General features: G+C 36.2%; 2 protein-coding genes across 7 annotated transcripts in view; one reads left to right on the top strand and one right to left on the bottom strand.

Moving 5' to 3' along the window:
- Tmod (tropomodulin) overlaps nt 1-22,825 on the bottom strand; it is a 124,899-nt gene that overhangs the window by 91,702 nt on the left and 10,372 nt on the right. The window lies entirely within an intron of this gene.
- Nucleotides 12,042-13,614, top strand: LOC143149402 (uncharacterized). The gene is made up of 2 exons (XM_076316741.1): nt 12,042-12,281; nt 12,382-13,614. The coding sequence occupies exons 1-2, from the start codon at nt 12,042-12,044 to the stop codon at nt 12,445-12,447; spliced, it is 306 nt and encodes a 101-aa protein (XP_076172856.1). The 3' UTR covers nt 12,448-13,614.

The following is a 22,825-nucleotide window of genomic DNA, read 5'->3' on the forward strand; positions in this document are numbered from 1 at the left end:
AGCGAACGTTGACGAACGTAGCGGTAATTAGTCGAACAAAGAAAACGCATGCGTGTCCTCGGTTGCAATCTCGTTATCGTTATTCCGCGAGTAATTAATTCTAGTCTCTAATTAGCTTAGCATTCTCCGGATTATTCTGGGCTCCCCAGTTTGGAATGGTTCAGGAATTTCGTCGTACAATTATTGGTGCGAAACGCTTCTGATGTTAACGTTACCGCACCTGCATTTATTATGCATCGTGTACTCTTCTGTGTATAATATCGTACTTAACGAAGACAATTTTTAAAACTCTGTAAAAAAAGATTACCATTTTCTTCTATGTAGGTTTCTTTGTAAAGAAAAGTATTCTTCTGTTTTCTTATACGTGTGTCACATTTTGCAAAGAAAATCGAAAGAATATGTTTTTCATTCGATACGGAAAAATTTACTATGTAAACATCAACTATAGAGTTGCAGTAAATGGCAATTTGTTTCTACGATATGGAAACTAAACGTGTTTCACTCGTTAAAAAAAATAAAAGATACAAAAGATACAGTAAGTTTACCAATACAAAATTATGTAAATTCTTCGCTTTCGAAAGTTTGAAAATTTACGAGTATCTCTTTTTCATTAGGTTTTTCATTAGACTCTTTCAGCTTCAATATTCTTTACTGTTTTACTACGTACTATTCCTTGGAAACATATTATATTTAAATTTTGTATTGCGTGACTCTCGAATAATAGGCCAACCGTACACAACAATTACAAATTTTCTGCCTTTTCATTCCTGTACTCGAATATCGAAATTTGTTCAACTGTTCGCGGTCAGGATCGTCAAGAAGTCGCTTTTAAAGCCGCTGAAACGAAACACAGACGTCCCGAGACGAGACAATTTCTTGCACGCAATAATTGTTCGTTTAAATAAACCGAGCCGGCTGTCAGAAGTCACGGGGACACGTGCACGTTATTACATAACGTGACAACAAGTCTTTTTATCGAGAACGCGTTATTTTTGTCGCGAGGTTATTTTGCGAAAGCACTTTCGACAGAATCGAGGAAGTTTCGTGGACCTATGAAAGTGCGCGCTCAGTCCCGCCGCCTTTGATTAAAAATACGAAGACCCAAACAAAAACTGTCTTTATTTTTATTCACGGTGAACCTGCACAGTTGGCTAGCTACCGCCACACGAACGTTTACGACAGGTGCAACGTTTGCTTTACCATTATTTTTAATCGATTAGAAATTGTTAGCTTCTGCGACGAGTCGATCGTTAAGATTCACAGTAGGATTATTAGTACTAGAGATAATTTAGTATTAGAGATTGTTAGCACTAGATACTAGAGATAAGTGCTAATAAGTTAATTGGACTCGTTAGGGTTCACAATGGGATTGTTAGTACGTCACCATAGTAGAAATAATAGCTCCAATGATTTAATTGGATTTATCAAGTTTCAAAGTGTGATTTTTACTATTAGAAATAACAACGCCAATGAGTTAATTGAACTTGTTAAATTCACAGTAGAATTACCAGTACTAGAGATAACTTAGTATTAGAGATTGTTAGCACTAGATACTAGACATAAGTGCTAATGAGTTAATTAAACTTATTAAGATTCACAGTAGGATTGTTAGTACTAGAGATAACTTAGTATTAGAGATTGTTAGCACTAGATATTAGAGATAAGTGCTAATGAGTTAATTGAACTGGTTAGGGTTCACAGTGGGATTGTTAGTACGTTTCCGTACTAAAGATAACAGGACTAGTTTTTCTTCAGGGTTATTTCAAGGGACAACCTGCTGTATATTAGAAATTGTAGTGAAAGACTAGGAAGACACAATTTGTAGACTGTATACTAATGTCCTGTATGCTTCATTATTTTAATAGAAACAAAAACTAGGAAGCTATTGTTGAACGACTACCCTAAAAGAGATTTTAACCGATTATTTAACTCCTAATACTTAATGTATTTATAGTACAATGTATTTGTATTATAGTATAATAACAGATTGAAAGAATAAATAGAAAAAAAGGCTTTCTTGGGGGCTCAAATGTATGGATGATTTTTAAATACTCATAGATGGTATTTACTTAAAAATTATCGTATATCAAGGATGACTCGAAGACTCGAAATATACAATGAAAATGTTACATTTAAAATATAATAAAATACATTAATTCGTATCGTTAAGAAATTTTTAAATTATCTTACCGTACTAAATATACATTAATGAAAGTGATCGAAAATTATTATCCACAACTTGGCTCGACTCTACTTTCCTCCGAGCATACTTTCAGCCAACGAGTCAGCGGAGTTAGGTTACCCGCAATACGTGAGACCGGAAAATGTGAAAAGGGGACGATAGCTTTGGAAGTAAATGGCGGAAGTAGCCGAGGACACTCATAACATTTGAATTTCATGAGGCCGCGACTAATCCAGATAAATGAAAATACTTGTAAACATGTAATCCTAACTACCGACCGTGTAATTTACACGGAAAAACTTTTTTTTCAAAGGCTGCTTCGCTTCTTTTCTGATAGTATTACAATCTTCGATGCGACATCGTTGCAAACGGATTGTAAATTTAAAATTTCACGGTAACTTCAACGGTACTTAAAATTCATCGAAGTGTATTCAAATGCAATTAAATTGTTTCAATACGCTCTACACTTAAGCGTTCCTTTCGATATATTTATTCAAAGAGATTCACACAAAATTCACAACGTTATCAAAGAGATTCTCGATGCAAAGTGATCGAGAACACCCTCGTTCTAAACAATCTTGACGAAAGTTAACATACTTTTTCCTCTTCTTCGATCGACATTTTCCAAGAAGTGATCGTTATTAAAGAGATTCACGATGCAAAGTGATCGAGAACGTCCTCGTTCTAAATAATCTTAACAAAAGTTAACATACTGTTTCCTCTTCTTCGATCGACATTTACCAAGAAGTGATCGTTATCAAAGAGATTCGCGATGCAAAGTGATCGAGAACGTCCTCGTTCTAAACAATCTTGACGAAAGTTAACATACTTGTTCCTCTTCTTCGATCGACATTTTCCAAGAAGGGATCGCACCGATTTTTAATAAGGTGAGGGTCGTGTAAACTGGTTCTGGTCGTAGTTCGATTTAACGTATTCTCGACGGACGACGTGTTGTAATATCAAAGACCACATTCGGCGAAAAGATTGCGAATTCCACGAGCGTAAATCAAGCCGCGCAGAAGCGACACGGCAAGATGTCTGCCCGGTTTCGTCACGAGGAAGGGAAAACCTTCAAAGGCAAACGTAAATCTTATCTGCGGGATGCAAGTATACGCTAAGCTCGTTTGGCCGTTTCGTGAGCCCCGTGCCTGTGACCTCGCCAAAAAAGGGCCTTTATTCGAACACAAAATGATAAAAGGAGCAACGTTCGAGAGACGGGCGAGCGAAAAATGGAGAAAGTTTGGCAACTCAACGCGGTTCAGACGACTCAATGCGTTATTGCACTCGTGGTGATTTAAACGGTTCCTTTCTTTTTTTTTTTTAATAAAAAGAATAACGTTCGAGACGAGAGCGAGGTAAAAGCGGGGAAACTTTGACGATTCAACGTGGATTTATTATCGCACTCGTGTAGATTTAGGGAATATTTCTTTTTTCAAATAAAAGTTACTTTTTTAAGAAAATACGAAACGTTCTTTCTTGACCAACCGGAACAATTTTTAACTTTTCTAATTTGTCTCGAGACGGATTACAGGTAGGTAACGAGTAACGGATTGCTGGTGAAAATATTAATGCATAATTAATTCAAGGAAAATGACTTTCGAGTGTATTCGCGCGGTATTGAATCATTCGACGGTCGATTGGAACACCTTGTTTCTGTGTTTGATTCCATGAGGGATAATTGGACGTCTTGTTTCTGTCGGACCACACCCTGTTCCAAAGGAAAAACAGACGAGGAAAAAGTGAGAAAATTCAAAGCGCGAAGAAACAATATTATTTGTGTAACCAAGTCACTCGCACGATAATCTATAGTTCCACGAAGCCCGCGTAATCGCACCGTCCAGGCTCGAATTAGTTCCCAGCTCCTGAATATACTTAAAAATATTATGTTTATAAATAATATCTTTTAGCAGAGGATATAGATTTTTGAAGCAGTTTTTGTCATTTACAAGATGTCAAGTTTCGATAGAAATTAAGATCGAGCAATTCATGAAACGTAAATTAAACAGTATTTTTATGAGTAATATTTTTTGTCATATAGAGTTTTCGAAACCACTCGATGTTTCTGCTTAATCGAAGTATTAAAGAAAGAACAAAATACACGAGAATCTATGTTATCTAATAGATTAACATGTAATGCTCAACTACGAATCAAATTGTTTTCCACTATAGTGTCATAAAAATACCACTCGCGTTTCTTCGAGGAAATAGAGAAAATCCATCGATAACGTCGAACAATACGACCTCTGCGGCACTTCTTCTAGAACAGGTGCCGGATAATCGGATTTCCAAGTGTCTATTGAGTGTAAAGAATTCGTATAACGTGAAATAAACCTTTAAGAACAATATTCTTCATCAAGTAATACAAATTCCTAACTCGGCCAATATTTTACACTACTTCGTAGAGATATTGAAAAGAAAGAGTAGAGGAAAGTTCAGAAATTTCCATAGAAATAATTCGTTCTCCACTATAGCGTCACAAAGAAATACTACTTGCGTTTCTCCATGAAAATAGAGAAAATCTACAATACATAATACGAAATAGACCTTCGAAAATAATATTCTTCGCAAAGAAATACAAATTCCAAATTTGTGCTTCTTAATAGAAATATTGACAAAAAAAGGTACAGGAAAATTCACAAATTTCCCTAGAAATATTTTATTCTCCACTATAGTGTCACAAAGAAATACTACTTGCGTTTCTCCATGAAAATAGAGAAAATCTACAATAAATAATACGAAATAAACCTTCGAAAATAATATTCTTCGCCAAGAAATACAAATTCGAAATTCATGCTCTTTAATAGAAATATTGACAAAAAAAGGTACAGGAAAATTCACAAATATCCCTAGAAACATTTCGTTCCCCACTACAGTGTCACGAAAAAATGACTACTGGAGTTTCTTTAAAAATATAGGGAAAATGCATCGATAACGTCGAACAATACGATCTCCGTGTCACTTCTTCTAGAACAGGTGCCGGATAATCGGATTTCCAAGTGGCCCGGACGTCGGGTTAGGTCTACATGTAAATCGAGCTCGAGCGACTGGCGCAGCATGAAATTGATCATTCGAGAAGCAACTGATGTTCCGGGGCGAGATTCATGGACGGTCGAAGGAAGGCGGTCTCGCGGGGACATAAAATCGAGGAAAGGATCAGCGGTAAAGCGAGGACAGACAACGAAGAGAATCTATTTCGAGAATCGGCCGCGGATCGGCCTCGGTGCGTCGAGCATGACCGAGCACCCAACGAGAGAGGAGCGTTCGCTAATTGAGACGCCAGAGGCATCGACCAGAAACCAAAACGGAAGCCGTGCGCCCGCTGCGCTGGTTCCGTCGTCGCGAGCTCTCTCTCTCGACCAAATTGCCCCTGGATCCCGGCTACCGCAATTCCGCACGATCTCGGTTCTCGATCAACGAAGCGAGTCGCCGAATTTGTCGTGGACGCGCCCATACACTGCACCCGCTTGTTTCCCTCGACTCGATTAACGCGACCAACGCCAAGAAAAATTTCTCACGAAATATTTCGGGCGCTCGCTCCGACCCGGGCAATTTTTCTTTTTAGGGTGAAGGGGATGCTCGTGGCTGGAAACACTTTTTGGGATATTTTTTAGAGATATTGGTGCTTTGGGTAATTATGGAAGTTGAACAGGGAGTCAATGGAGGTGTTCTTTTGGTAAGTAGGGGATGTTGGTTTTGAGAAACATTTTTGAAACAGTTTTGACAGACACTGGTGCTTTGGATCATTTTTTAAAGAAGAATAGGGATTCACTGGAGGTGGAAATTTTCTTTTGGTAACTAGGGGGATGTTGGTGTTGAGAAAAATTTTTGAAACAGTTTTGAGAGACACTGGTGCTTTGGATAATTTTTTAAAGAAGAATAGGGATTCACTGGAGGTGGAGATTTTATTTTGGTAACTAGGGGGATGTTGGTGTTGAGAAAAATTTTTGAAACAGTTTTGAGAGACACTGGTGCTTTGGATAATTTTTTAAAGAAGAATAGGGATTCACTGGAGGTGGAGATTTTTTTTTTGGTAACTAGGGGGATGTTGGTGTTGAGAACAATTTTTGAACAATTTTTAAAAGACACTGGTGCTTTGGATAATGTTTGAAGAAGAACAGAGATTCACTGGTGTTACCATTTTTTGGTAACTAGAGGGTCGTTGGTGTTGGGAAAATTTTTTGAACAATTTTTAAGAGACACTGGTGCTTTGGATAATGTTTGAAGAAGAACAGGGATTCATTGATATTACCAATTTTTAGTAACTAGAGGGATGTTAGTGTTGAGAAAAATTTTTGAAACATTTTAAACAAACACTGGTGCTTTGGATCATTTTTAAGGAAGAACGTTGGAAGTAGGGAAATTTTGGAGGACACTGGTTGTAGGAAAAAGTTTTGGAATATTTTAACGAGACACAAGTCTTGCAAACTGTTGAAAAAAAAGTTAGAGAATCATTGGTACCTTGAAAATTGTCGAGAAAAGAATATAGAGGCACTGGTCTCTTGAATGATTTTTGTAAAAAATTCTGAAAACGTTACTAACATCGGGCAAATTTTGTGAAACAATTACGGAGATGCTGGCGCCACACTTAACTCGCGATTGGATGCTGTACTATTTGTCGCGATACGTCAGTCTTCTGATGATAAATTAACGTCAGGACAGGTACTTGTAACAGAATACCTTGGTGTGTTTTAATGATGCGTTACACGCAAATTGGAACGAATGGAGTACAGAATATCTTAAATCCTTTCAGATCTGACGCAAACGTATATCAGGCTTGGGTAAATTTTATTTAAAATAACATTTCGCCCGTTTATACTCCATAGTGAAAATAACCGAAATGTCAGTTTACTCGAAACAACACTGTTATTGTTTACATTGATATTAATAATAATAATTTACGTATTTACGTATGAAAGATTACTCATTTTTTCATTTTTTTTTTTAACCATAGATTCCTTGAATATTCTTACGTCCATGAATTAATATATACTCGGATTAAAGAATAAGTAGCTTAGCTTAAAGGGGTTTTTTTTATTTTTATTAGGTTTCCAATCGGGTACATTATGAAATACAGTGTTAAGGTTAATAATATTATAATGTATAATATACATTTGCACGCGGGGCTTACGTAAGTACGTATAGTTATGAAATTACATAACGATCTCTTCCAGTCTAACCAAAGCTGGATTTTAATTTAAAGGGGTTAAAATAACGTCGCAAAATTTGCAAGAGTTACGTACACATCGAATCCAAGGAAAAAGTCTTCGTGGAAGACACGAGTTTACTTTTTCTTGTTTCGAAGACACCGCCTCGTTAAGTGATCGAGAAACGAGTTCCAACATTGATCATTTAACGAGGTAATACCGATATTTGTCCAGTTTAGATTTCGGTACGAAGATAGCTTACCATAATTGCACAAGTAGCCGCAAGAGGTGTTCAAAATGGCCTCCATTGCCAAGCACACAGATATACATTGCGTCGACGATCGTTTTACGTGTTTGAAAATACCCATCGAGTCTCTAATCGCGTTACACGCAAATTGAATACGTAGTCTTAATTCATCGACATTCCTCGGCCTAGAATACACTATCGGTTTCAAGTGACATCATTAAAATAAATCGAGCGGATTTAAATCAGGCGATCGAGACGGCCATGATAGAAGCGTATGTATATTTTCATACGCCGGCGTGCAAACACACTGAAACTTACATCGGATGTATCTTGGAAATACAAAGTTTACGAACTCGTGATTATCAAGATTCGTTTCTATAGATTCGAGAATGCGTTTGTAAATTTCATAACCCTATTTTCGAAACATTCTGCATATACAACCGATACGTCTCGCGTATCCACGTGTCTTTTGTATAAACTTCGACTCCGAAACCGTGATAAAAAATCTAGAACATCTATACCGTCTGTGACTAAAATAAATTATTCTTTCCATTAAACTTTCTACTACCCCAACTATCGTCCACGATTGATACAGTATTGTCCATAGAAATTGCATCTTAAGAAATATAAAATTTCCATTTGGTATAATAATTACAAAAGAAGATAACAAAAACTGTCTATTATCCCAACAAACATTGACTATATTACACTAACGGTGACAAAAATCGTTCCTTAAACAAATCAAAAAAAATTCCCCGCCGTAATAAATGACATTTCGTTCGATACGAGTCGAAATTTTCGATACCCAACAACGCACCATCGCTCCCACGGCTAATCGTGCATTCGTATGCACAGCTCCGAGCGATGCAATTCCCATTGCAACCGTTGCACACGCGCCACGTAACAAGACCGTTACGCGTGTTTCGAACGCGCTCGGTAGTGAAATCTAAGACAGGTAATATCCCGATAAATCCTCTCGCGCTTTGGTGGTCAACGTAAAATACGCGTCAGCTATCTACCGATATTTTTGTTTAGCAATACCGAAACGCCCACGCGTTTCATCCCGCCTCGTGTACACGTAACGACGACGTGCACCGACGTTACTTGGCTTGTCAGGCGGCGCGTTTCATTCACGATTGCTCGCTCCGCGAATAAAGGCCACCCCATTTGCTCGATCCACCCTCATTTCCGTCCCGTTATCGCGACCGGCGCGTTTCGAGCGTTGCAATTCGCTCCGACGATCAATGGAACACAAAACGGGAGCACCGTCGAGAGTCTTCTGTTTCTCAACGTGTACCAGCCGTGATAAATTGAAGATCCCCGATCCCTCCACCGTTGGTTGTTTACGGTTATCGAAACGATATCGGTGGGATACGGTGAACGAACGTTACCAGCAATTATTCATAGCCATCGTGCACAAACACGTACGCGACCACGAGCGCCCGTAGACCGAGTATTCTAAAAATGTTTCGCTCTGATTATTAGTAAAGCGATGCCGGGGAACGGGAACGCGGTTAGAAAATTCCAGGCTGTCGCGGCCAACATCAATATTTGCGATTGCCGCCTGCTTCCGGGTGTAAACTGCCATTCGTGCCACATTGTAGTCCGAAACGTACTAGAGATACCCCGATGATAAATATTTGTCAGGAAATTCGTATTTATACCAACCGAACGGTTATTGCGGGCAGACAATGGGTCAGTCAACCAACGGGAAGGGAAGGATTCGACCAGTTGTATTCCAACTTTTCACCGGACACTCTATTCCGGGTGTTCGAGAAATTTTAGGAAACGTTCCAATACTTATAATAACGACGGTAGGGACCACGACGATGGGTAAGCCCCGATGCAGGAAATAGAATCGACGTAAAGTTATTATAGTTATCGTTACCTCACCTGCGATACATTGAAGATTGCGTTTCCTCGTGGACTGCGTGGGGATACATCGGGAGACCTTATTCTTTGTCTCCTTTTGATTCATTTCTTCGGTTAACGATTACGGTGATTCGGTGAGAAAAGTGGGAATAGTATAGTGTACTTTGAGTACTGATCGTGATACTTGAAGAATCATGGGGATACGAGACGATTGTAAAAGTTAAATTAATGGAGAATATATTCTCCAAGAAGAAAATTTTTTTAAGACTTGTGTGGTTACTTTGGTGACATATAGTAGTGACTTTAGTGGGGTTATTCTTTATTTGATTCTGGGTTTATTTCTTTGGTTAATACTAAGGGTGAATGTAGTATGCTTTTGGTTGCTGATCATGATACTTGAAGGATCATGGGGATACGAGACGATTGTAATAATTAGATTAATGTAGACTATATTCTCCAAGAAAAAAATTTAATTAAGACTGGTGTGGTTACTTTGGTGACTTGTAATAATTTTAGTGACGTTATTCTTTATTTTCTTCTGGGTTTATTTCTTTGGTTAATGCTAAGGGTGAGTGTAGTATGCTTTTGGTTGCTGATCATGATACTTGAAGGATCATGGGGATATAAGACGATTGTAATGGTTAGATTAATGGAGAATATATTCTCCGAGAAGGAACTTTGAATACTAAATAACCAAAGCTGGTTTGGTCAGCTTTGTTAAGAGAGTGACTTATGTAAAGGCTCGAGTGCAGCTCGCTCGGTTCATAGCTAGAGTGCAATTGTTTCCAAGATATAATGGGCGTCGAGGAGGAATACGTGGATGGGTCAATTAACAAAGGTTGATCAATTTTATTAGACTCGTTGTACTTAATCGGTTAAAATTATTCCATTTAATAAGAGCGAGGTAACAGCCTCCGCCTAACAGGTTATCTTCAGGTACTCCCACGTATCTTATGGATGACGTTCATGGAGGCTACTAACAAACAACCTCGCGAATCGTGGAAAACACATAAATCTAGGTAGAAAATTGCACTTTGATGAAACACCTTCGTTAGTTACATTTGTCGATTTTATTTACAAAGTAGAAGAAACAGATACAAATTGGAATAATTGATGTTTTGAAACTCTTGAATGGATAAATCCATTACTTAAAAACAGAAATCAGAATTCTAATTTTTAAAACGCTAATTGTACACGTGAGTATCCTGATTCCGATATTGCAACGACAGCAACATAATTTGTAAATTTTTACAATACACTTCGAATCATTTTCTTAACTCAACCCTGTATAAATAAATGTTTATTTTATTCGTCTACTGCCGTAAACTCGGTGCAATAAACACGTTAAACAAACAAAAATTCCAATTTCTAAATATCTCTGTTTCACGTTAGAATATCTTCTATGCTAAGACTTTTTATAATAGAATTTCTTTTACACTGGAATACTTTCGCGGTAGAATTTTTTTACGCAATTTCAAATTCTTTAAAAAAAAGTTCCAAATGCTTTCTCGTGCAACTCGTGACACAGTACAAGACACGCTGGCGTTAACTTTACTCTCTTTCGTCTCGCCTAAATGAACGTTGAATTTACCATAGGATATAATACTCTAATCTCTGCGCGATAAAGTCGTTGAATAAATAAAATGTAAATCAGAATTCCAATTTCTAGAACACGAAAGTACCTCTTTTACGGTAGAATCTTTTTACGTTGGAAATTTTCCACGGTAGGATCTTTTATGGTAGAATTTTTTATGCCAGAATATTTTTCTAGTAGCATTTTTATCCACAACCACAGTCTTGAGTAAAGTTAGTACATTTTTTTTCACTGTGATTCGTGACACAATATACGACACGATAACGACAACTGTACACCTTTCCCTCTTCGTCTCAATCAATACCGATAAGAAATTAATACCGAAGAAGTTAAACAAATAAAACACAACAGCGTCTCCGTTTGAAATTCTCACACCTCTGATCACCCTCTCGAGCAAATCTCGAAATTCTTTTCCACGGCCATTCGTGACATAACACGCTCCTGGCTGACACCGGGTATATTCACGAGGGTCTTTGTGTGTGTTCTCTGGACACCAAAAAGGCGTCACGTGAATGCAGCGCATCGCACTGATCTAGCGTTTTCGTCGCTACGATCAATAACATAACTCACCGCACTTTTCCAACTAAACCGGCATACACGTTCCGCGAGATAAAACGATCATCTCTTCAGCGTTAGTGCGCGCGCATTAATTTCCACGAGAATTGTTTCCAACGCGGAAAACGCAACGGTACAGCGTCGAGTTAGACGTTACACCGTTGAAAATATTTGTGAACCGGCCTAAGCGTTTCAGAACACGGCCAGATTCGACATTGTAATTCACAACGGAAACGACGTGATCGTCGCGAACCGGCCACCGAAACAGTCGCCCCGGCTCCGCAACGGGAATTCCAATTCCGGCTGCAACAGGTCTAAATAGTGGTGGCCTAGCGCGTAACTTCGTTGGCGAATATAAATAAGTCCCGAGCCGCTAGTAATGACGTGGGATTACGGCGGTGCAGACGCTGCTATCGACGTCAGACTCGCGACGCACGGATCGGGAGTATGTATGGGTATATAAAAGCTGGCTCGAAATATCTTTCGAATCGCCGCCCCGGCCCGAACTGTCGAGACTTCGGCGAACACGATCGCTCGAACGAATTTCTGTCGATAACGTTCCCCGGCAGCTCGTACCGGCGACTTTGGATTCATGGAAACGCGCCACGCCGAGGACGAACCCGAGGGAGGAGGATACACGATTGTTTATCACACGATGGGAGTGTTGCGAAAGAAAGAGGGGAAGGAGTAAGTGTACAGAAGGAATGAAGGTAGAAGTCGATGTAGTCAAATGTAATAATTAACAATGATAATTGTTATCATATGATAAATTGTATTTATCCTGAAGAGAGGAAGGAATAAGTGTACAGAAGAAATGAAGGTGGAAGTTGATGTAGTCAAATGTAATAATTAACATAATTAACAATGATAATGTTAGTGAAGAGGGGAAGGAGTAAGTGTACAGAAGGAATGAAGGTAGAAGTCGATGTAATCAAATATAATAATTAACAATGATGTTACTGAAGAGAGGAAGGAGTAAGTGTACAGAAGAAATGAAAGTAGAAGTCGATGTAGTCAAATGTAATAATTAATAGTGATAATGTCACTGAAGAAAGAGAGGAAGGAATAAGTGTACAGAACAAATTGAAGATAGAAGTCGATATAGTCAAAAATAATTAACAGTGACAAAGTTTGCAGAAGAATTCTATCGATAGTTTGTTGTAGTTCGTACCGGCGGCTTTGGATTCATGGAAACGCGCCATGTTTGGGACAGAGTACCATCGAGAACGGTACCAACAAAGGAGAATGTTAGAAAGTGAATAAAATTTGCACGAACGCTTAAAACATTAACTAGATATCGTTTCTCAATTTCCAAATAACCACGATTATTGGTAAATAACTTTTTCACGTTGTTTGATAATTTTTTGAGAATTATCCATGTTTGAATTTTCCACATTTCAATTTTTACACCTCGAGAAGCGAACGAAGACTGCTTTTCGATCGAATTTGTATTTACACAAGCATCTGTGCATTTTTCTGAACTTTATTATCCACGAATGAGTTAATGATAAGGTAAACGAGACAAAACGAAATTGCATCGGTGAAATAAAGCAGCTGGAGAATTTTAAATCGTTCTTTCACCGACTACCAGTAACTTGCATAGCGTTTTTTCGTCGACTGTAACTTCCTGATTGTTCTTTTATCAAGCGCTAACGAGTTCTATATTCTTCTTTCATAGAGTATTCGCGAGTTCTATATTGTTCCTGCACGGAGTGCTGGAGAGTTCTTTCACCGAAACTTGTCTCGGTGTTAGTTGATTTTAATCGTGAACTTTTATGGTGAATTGGTATGTTCCTTCGTGCTAAACTGTGATAATGATCGAGGATGTACATAGTCGATCGAAATTTTCGTACGATTACCTCTCGGTGCAATCCAGACAACGTACATGCGTACATAATTTAATAGTATACAATATATGCACTTGCACATGTGCATTATGAATATGTATACACTTATGGAACTACTCAATTATCTTTCTCGAAATATTTTACATCGTTTACATTTGTCCAGAAGTCTTTAAAAAAATGTAATAAATGAGATTAGTTTCTTCGAAATAAATAAATAAATTTCAAACTGTTGTTGGTCATATGTCTATCAATGTTCTGACTATATACTGTATTGCGTCACTAGAAACTTTAATTTTAAATATTTATTGACGATTCTTTTGGTAATTTACATATTGCAATAAATATAGTACCATAAAAACAAACATTGGTATTTCGAAGACTTTGAAATTCAAAATTCAGGTCCAAGATAACCTAATAAATTTAATATCGTTTAAAACGATACAAGAAAAATACATTCCTACAATTGTTGAACTTCGATGATCAATATATTGATAGAAAGAGATAAGTTAAAAATGATACAAAGTAAATATACTTTTACAATTGTTAAACTCCAACGATTAATGGGAGAAGATATTTAAATTTGGACTCTTTGCACTTGTGGACTTTAAATAAACCTCTATATACAGTGATAGTATTAATAGAAAGGGATATTTAAGTTAATTACATTCGCACATTCCTGCAATTGTTAAACTCCAACGATTAAAGCATCAATGGAAAGATGTTCAAATTTGGATTGTTCAAACTTGCAAACTTTAAATAAACCATTCTATATATAATGATAGTATTAATAGAGAGAGACATTTAAATTAATCCTATATACTTTTACACTCGTTATACCCCAATGATCGATGTATCAATTCGAAGAGAGATTTAAGTTTCGATTTTTTGGACTCGTCGATTTTAAATAAATCACTATACATGTGTATCGATAACGTCGATGTTAAGAGACGTTTAAGTTACATTTTTCCGTATTAAAAATTGTTTTCGCCCTATTGACGCCCTTCACTATCGAGAACTTTGAATCGTGACGAAATATTTCTTGATAAATATCAATTACGAATAATTTAAGAGTACCCGACACCACGATGCTGGTAATCGCGATAATTAAAAGATCGATGGCCGCTTATGTGCTCAACGAGGCCAATGAAGTCTGGGTCGACGATTTTGGCGGAAACATTAATCGCGCGCGATGACGTCATCGCGGGATAGCAGCCACGCAAGGTCATGACAGCATCACCGATGCTGTCACGAATAATTCGAGAGGTGGCTACTCCACCGTGTGCAACCGGTTACAAGCTTTCGAAAATCGTATCGATTTTTAAAAATAATTATTCGACAAAGATATCCTCGACGTTCAACATTTTTTAATCGTATACAGGAAGTCGTACTTGCACGAAAGAGATTGATCGAATTTATTTTTGTTACTAATCACGAGGAGATTCGCACCAAGGTACTATATTTCAATTACGTTCGATCCAAACACACGTTTCGAAATTATGAACCAACGCTATGAATAATTTATAAATTTGTAATTTACAAAGCCACAAATAGCAACAGTGTATACTCCTTCAGAAATAGACGACTTAGATGTTGAACGAGCTATCGGTTCAATCTTCGCACGCTCGATGCACACGTCCCTGTGTTCCTATTATATTACAAAATTATGACTATGTTCAATTAATATATACAGTGACTCACGGATTTGTACGCATTAGATTACCGTATTTGTTCGTTCAGATTGGAGAGTCGTGATGGAGATAAAGGTAAACGATGATAATAAGTATAGAAGTAAAAATTAAACTAGAAACCTGCAAAGCTGCAATTTTTTATTCGTTGTTCGTTATTTATTACTTTCATCCTGCTTTTGTTACAGTTTACAAAGAAACAATTTTACTTGGAAATCAAGTAACAAGGTCTGTAATTCCGTTAGATAAAAAGAGAGTTATTTCAACATTAAACAGTATTAAATAAATCCCTAGAAGGTATACGTTAATTTGTTCTCATATATATTTAATCTATTTGATTTATATTGAAATATTTAAAATATTGATACATCCCATTTGGAAATCATTTTCAATTTTTTCGAACAAATAACAATTTAATTGTATTGTAAGGGGTGCGTTAAAATTTTATCCTCATCTAGTGAATCTAAAGAAACTTTTGAAAAAAAACACTGACCTAAACGATGCACAACAATTACTATACCAACACTCTACATAGAACATAGGCACAATTTTCTATTCTTTACTTTCATTTATTTTATACCATAAACTTTTATTCGTTCAACGTATAACACAATTTGATTGCAATTCTTACCGAACAAATAACACATCGAAAATTTATTATCTTTCACTTATTATTCTAAATTTTGATCTAGACAAAAATTTATCCCATGATTTGACACAGAGTAATCCTATAACAAGAGTAACCCCCCTAAAAGAACCACCACAATTTTCGTACCCCGTTAATTGACAATTGCATTCGTGCATATTGTTGCAGGTGAATTACCTGCATTCTGGTCAGCGCGTATGTGCCAGGAAATATTACGAATACTTAGAATTTTATCGAAGGTGTGAATTGCAGTAGCTGCAGTGTCGTCACCTTACGGTCTCCGAGGCGCAAGGTCGGCTGACCTAAACGCGGGTTGAGATTTTTGTCAAGACTCGTTGCTCGTGCCAAGAATTTCGCGATCCACGGTATACTATACGTATTCTAATTGCACACCGTTCTTTCTGCGTGCTAACCCAGACCCGCACGGTGTTCGAAGAACACGAGAGACGGTCACAGTCGATCGAATAATTCCTCGACGCGTGGAAAATTATGTAGCGAATAATCGTTATTAATCGTCTCGTTGTTGAATTACTTAATGATTGAAAAAATCTCTGTGCTTAATTTCACAATTTATCGAAGCTAAAATAGTTGGTATTTAAAACAATATTGCTCGTCCAGATTTAGAATACTATTGTCGGTAATTAAAACAATATCGTTCGTTTAGATTTAGAATATTATTATCAGTGTTTAAAATAATATCGTTCGTTTAAATTTAGAATAATATCGTTACTATTTAGAATAACATCGTTCACCTAAATTTAGAATAACTGTTAATCATCTACCATCGAATCGATAATATTACCTAGAGAGAACGCAATAATTGAATAAATAAATCGTCTTGGATTTCAAACGACACGGTATAAATATTATTCCAAATTGAAACGAACGATATTGAATACACTCCAGTAATATGGAAAAATGTGAATCACGAAGGGTGCTATTTGTTCGAAAACATTTTCACGGTACTGTACTTATTAAGGCTCTTTTGTTCCTTTCGACGAGTTCCCATCGGTCTGCAAAGTTTCGTATAATTTCTCGACACCATGTATATCGGAAGAGCGCTTCATTTACTCCACTTAATCGCAGGACGAAAAAAGTTCGAAATCGCATTAAGCGATGAACGAATCGGTCGACGGAAGTTTAAAAGTGGTCCTCGGTGCAATTAATCGAAGAAAGAGAGACGGACGATAAGAAACGAGACGGAGACGTCGACGCGTAAACTCGACGTCTCTTTCATAGCTCGCAAAATTCAACCGGCAAATTACTCCCCGTGCACCTTACGTACAATTAATCATCGTAATTTTCAGTTACTCGTCCAGCTGGCAACCATCGAATTATTTTCCATTCGTGACAAGGAACAATTTCATCAACTCTTATTCCATATAGCATCAATTAGTTGCTCACGAGTCGCTTGTTTTTCACAATTTCGATCCACCGCGACCACATTGTTTTGATTAAAAATTAGTAACTAGAAGTAGTATATATATATATTTATTTATATATTTATATGTATACATCTACACATTAGCATATATACATATCACACTTTGTATAGCGTGCACTCTTGGGCGTAATACAGGAAACGAGTAATAAATAATGGATATTAGACAAGGGAATTTGGAGAACGTTACGAATTATTAATATAACTGACGAGAACAACGACAAAGATTACAGCAGGAAGAAAATAACGAAACTGCTACTGAAAGTCGAGATACATTTGTTAACCAGGTGGACAGATTCGTTGAAATTATACGTAAAATTTGTTGGATCCAAAATTTTCGAATAAATTTACATTATTTATGGGTGAAAAGTCTCTGACTTTTCAACAGGTCTAGATAAAACGTAAATGTTAACTCGAAATATATTTCTGGAAAGATTCTAACGACGAAACGAATCTCACGGTGGGAAGTTGAAATATTTTTATATAAAAAGATTCCGAAAATGTAGAAGAACAATACCGGATAGATTAAGTTAAATGTGCATTTATTACTAGTAGTAACCAAAATTAATAATGTGAAATTCGTGATTAGAACACGTCTGGTTTCGATCAACTTCTCGATTCTTTAGATTCTCCTAAACACTGTAATAGTGTTCTTCGGTGTAATAAAACATAAAAGAATTTTTATTTTTACGAGATGGTATAAGAAAAATACAAAATCTAAAATCTCGTCCACGCAAAGAAATTTAAAAGAGGGTCGAGAATACAGTACATATAAAATTAAATATCCGTCCGATACTACTTCTTGGCTTTATTTCAACGTAAAACAATTTTTATAATCAAATACTCAGCACGAAACGACACAAGGAAAATACAAAACCTAGAATCTGTGGGACCGAGTAAAACCTAACAAGTTACCCAGAATATATATAAAATTAAATTTCCATCCAACGATACTTCTTCGCCTTATTTCAACGTTAAACAATTTTTATAATCAAATATTCAACAAGAAAAATACAAAACCTAGAATCTTCGGGACCGAGTAAAACCTAACAAGTTACTCAGAATTTATATAAAATTAAATTTCCATCTAACGATACTTCTTCGCCTTATTTCAAGGTAAAACAATTTTTATAATCGAATATTCAACACGAAACGACACAAGAAAAATACAAAACCTAGAATCTTTGGAACCAACTAAAACCTAAAAAGTTACCCAGAGTATATATCACATTAAATGTTCGTCCATCCAACGATACTTCTTCGCCTTATTTCAACATTAAACAATTTTTATAGTCAAATATTCAACAAGAAAAATGCAAAACCTAGAATCTTTGAAACCGAGTAAAACCTAACAAGTTACTCAGAATTTATATAAAATTAAATTTCCATCCAACGATACTTCTTCGCCTTATTTCAACGTAAAACAATTTTTATAATCGAATATTCAACACGAAACGACACAAGAAAAATACAAAACCTAGAATCTTTGAAACCGAGTAAAACCTAAAAAGTTACCCAGAATATATATCAAATTAAATGTCCGTCCAACGATACTTCTTCGCCATATTTTCCACAAAAATGAACAAATCCACTAACCCGTAATTACAATAGCGTTAAACGCTCGCTAAATGTCCATATATTCGGCAACGAGTTCTGTTCGAAATTAGTTCTAACTACACCAGCAATTTCAGTTTCCGTGTTCTCATTTGCGAGCTGTCGCGTCGAAAATTCGCGAACACGAAAACGAACGTTGTAAAGTATTTTTGCCGTAGGCACACCGATGACCGCTAAAATTTGCAAACCGCTGATTTAGAAGACGAATGGCGAGCAGGCGAAAAATTATACCGCTTGGTGGTTGTCCGCGCAAACTCGAGCACACCTCCTAGCTAGCAACACCTCGTAAATCCAGCGTGTTTTACCTTAAGGCGAGATTAATACCCACCTAGCATCGTATTTGCATTTAAACGCGGGGCTAATGTGCATCAAGTAAATTGCAGAGTATTTTGTCTCGGACAACGCGTGCCGGTATAAATTTCGTCGAACGCTCTTCATCCAGCGCACGGACTTCCCGCCATCAACGAAATCGAGTTTCGACCCGCAGACGTCTTCCACATCGATACTAAAATTTCATCGCCCGTTTCTCGCCTCGTTTCGGTTACCAAAATAATCCTGTAAATACGAGGTCTGCTCAAGTTTCGTCGTTTTATTTATTATCTGGATGCAACGAATATTGTCACTGTTTCCTTTTACCGCGAAAGAAAGTACACCTTTTGATCTTTGTATCGCTTTTGAGAAATTATCGAGCGAACGTGAGTATCGACCTTGACGAATAATCTGTAGAAGAAATAAGAAATGTAGAAATAATCTATAGAGGAAATAAGAAGTATAGAAATCATCTGTAGAGGAAATAAGAAATATAGAAACAATCTATAGAAGAAGTAAGAAGTATAGAAATAATCTATAGAAGAAATAAGAAATATAGAAATAATCTATAGAAGAAATAGGAAATATAGAAATAATCTATAGAAGAAATAAGAAATATAGAAATAATCTAGAAACAATAGGAAATATAGTAATAATCTATAGAAGAAATAAGAAATATAGAAATAATCTATAGAAGAAACAAGAAATGTAGAAATAATCTATAATAATAATCTATAAAAGGAAAATGGAAAATGGATAGTAACAATAATAAAGTTTCCAACCCCTTGTTTCGAGTCTTCGATGGTACAGATTAACAACCTAAAAGAATTGTGATAAAAAGGTTATTAATTATGAATCGAAAAACACGCAAAAAGAAGGGTTGGAAAGGTTCTAATAAATAAAAGAACGAAGCTTGGGATGCATTTTTATTCATGAGGTTATTTTTACCAGCCAAAATCTTCGTTGAATATCTCGGTTACCAAACATTGCAGAACATTATGAGCTCTAAAAAAATAAAAATAAAAAAGAATCCAGATTATCAAATTTCTTTAGTTTTCGACTTTAAACGATGTCTTCTCCGTCAGTTTAGGATTGCACGTATTTGGTCGTAACTTTTAGAGAAATTAATATTTATTAACGAAGTGGTCCAACGTTTTTTAATTACAGTTGAAGTCTTTGAATAAAATTTTCAACTTCTTGTTCTTGAGTCAGACACTGCGACGGAGATCCTTTACTATTTCCACGACCTACAGTCTGGCGTACGCAAAATAATTCATTCAAAATATATGGTCAAAGTTTGAAGCGAATATCATCCTGAGTTTCTGAGATATAGAAAATTATGCAAATTAGTTCGGATAGGGTAACGCTACGTCGCACGCCAGACAGTTTTCGCAACACTACAGGTGTGCGACAGATCGTACGCTCGAATTTACGAGGGTTAATAAAGGAGCAAATGATCCGGTGCTGAAATTACATTAAAATCGAAAGTTACCGAGAAACTGGAGCAAAGAAAAACACGATTAGAATACGAAACTTCGGAAATTATAACTCCTATCGAACTCTCCCTCGTGAAAGTGTCTTCGATTCTAATCTATAATCGAAGAAGGTTGAAAAATGATAAAATTTCATTAGAAACATCGATAACGGACAAAAGAATTCAACGAAAGTGACGAAGATAGAAACAAGCACTGTTTGAAAAATATTTATCAGAATAATCTATATTTTTGTCTCCAATATAAGGAGAAAAACTATAACTATATAGAGCAAGAAGCAAGAAGCAAGAATTTAAAACAAGTTAAAATGTATGAAAATTAAGTTAAATAATTTTAATCATGTGGACAGTTACATTTTCTTGAAACAAATTAACACGTTCAACCATTTCACAGACAGTAGGTTTTTCGTTAATTCGGCTACGTTTGTTTTCAAATTATCATTTACTTTATAGAATTTCCATGTATTTTACATCGAGGAGGAAAAATCTTCTAACGAGAATCAAATTTGTACGAACCACGGAAAATTTAAATTTTTAGCGAATAAAAGTTACATACTACGTGACGTAATAATTCAAAAAGAAACATAAAGTAGCTGATAAATTATCTCGAAAAAGATTATGAAAAGTGTATGGTTGCAGTGGTTTGAAAAGATTAGTCGAATTGTTACTCGAACGATTAAGAGAAAAATCTCGAAATGAAACAGGTGGTGTAGCGAAAATTTCAAACGGTCGGTAAATCATGTAATCGAGTTGTTACGAAGTCGAAACTTCAACGCGCGTTATCTTCGCCCCGAACTTCTTCATCGATCGTCGCAAGGAGAAAGTAGGAAATTCATCCAAACTCCGATCTAGTATAAGAGATACCAGCTCGCGTGATCACCGATAGAGATTCACGAAACGAACGCTGATCGAAGTCCCCTGTAACGACCTCGGGTCTATTTTAAAAGTACGTCAGTACGAGCTTTCGATCTTCCAAATTCACGAAGCTTGCACGGACGAGTGCCGACGATTGATCAAAAACGCGTCTCGATTGCTGCTTTTAACTCTAGCGCGCTCCTCGGGTCGTTTTCGACCCGTTGCATCCCTACAATACATAGTGGACTATTTAAAAAGAGTATTATTTAAATATCTCCGTTATTTACAGTCGTATGAAAAAATTCTCAGGGGAGCAAAATTGCACTGTTTAAAGGAACATTTGTAAGAGTGGCGTTATCATTTTTTTAAAGTTATTTCTTTGCGAGAATTTACAGTCATTGATATTTTCTCACAATATCTTTGTATAGTATTAAAGAAAAAACAAATCCAACGATGTTATAAATTATACTACTTCGATTGTTCGATCTCGAGAAATTTACATTAATATGTTTCAACGTTATTGAACAGTACTTCGTGGATTTCTATTGGAAAGTTTGTTTATTTTATGATTATTTAAACTTGTACAATATGCACTACTTGATAGACCAAGGTGGACAAGAGAAGGGAAGAAACAAGTATAGTGCGAAATTTTGTACAATACAATCGTACTTTGTACAAGGGACACTTACAGGGGAAAAGTATACTAAATTGCTCCGTTAAGAGTTACCTAATCTTTTAACGAATATGTTCTCACGAGGATCTACACGATATGTGAGCACAACTCATTATTCTAAGATACCAAGAATAAAACTATCAGTGAAAAATTAACAAATATTATTTGTCTTAACAAACATCCCTCTACATATGTCCTTGTTTCTAATATCGATTTCTATCAATGCGAAAAATTAAAAAATATGATTTATCTTCACAAACATCCCTCCAAATATATCCTTGTTTCGAATACCAATTTCTATCTATGTAAAAAATTAAAAAATATGATTTATCTTAATAAATATCCCTCCACATATGCCCTTGTTTCGAATACCAATTTCTATCTATGTAAAAAATTAAAAAATATTATTTATCTTAAGAAACATCCCTCCGCATATGTCCTTGTTTCGAATATCGATTTCTATCTATACGAAAAATTAAAAAATATTATTTATCTTAAGAAACATCCCTCCACATATGCCCTTGTTTCGAATACCAATTTCTATCTATACGAAAAATTAAAAAATATTATTTATCTCAACAAACATCCCTCTACATATGCCCCTGTTTTAAATATCGATTTGAATGTAACACAACAGTTTCGAATTTTTATCCCGTTGGATTAGCGATC

Source organism: Ptiloglossa arizonensis, chromosome 7, assembly GCF_051014685.1.
Source record: "Ptiloglossa arizonensis isolate GNS036 chromosome 7, iyPtiAriz1_principal, whole genome shotgun sequence".
Classification (NCBI taxonomy): Eukaryota; Metazoa; Arthropoda; class Insecta; order Hymenoptera; family Colletidae; genus Ptiloglossa; species Ptiloglossa arizonensis.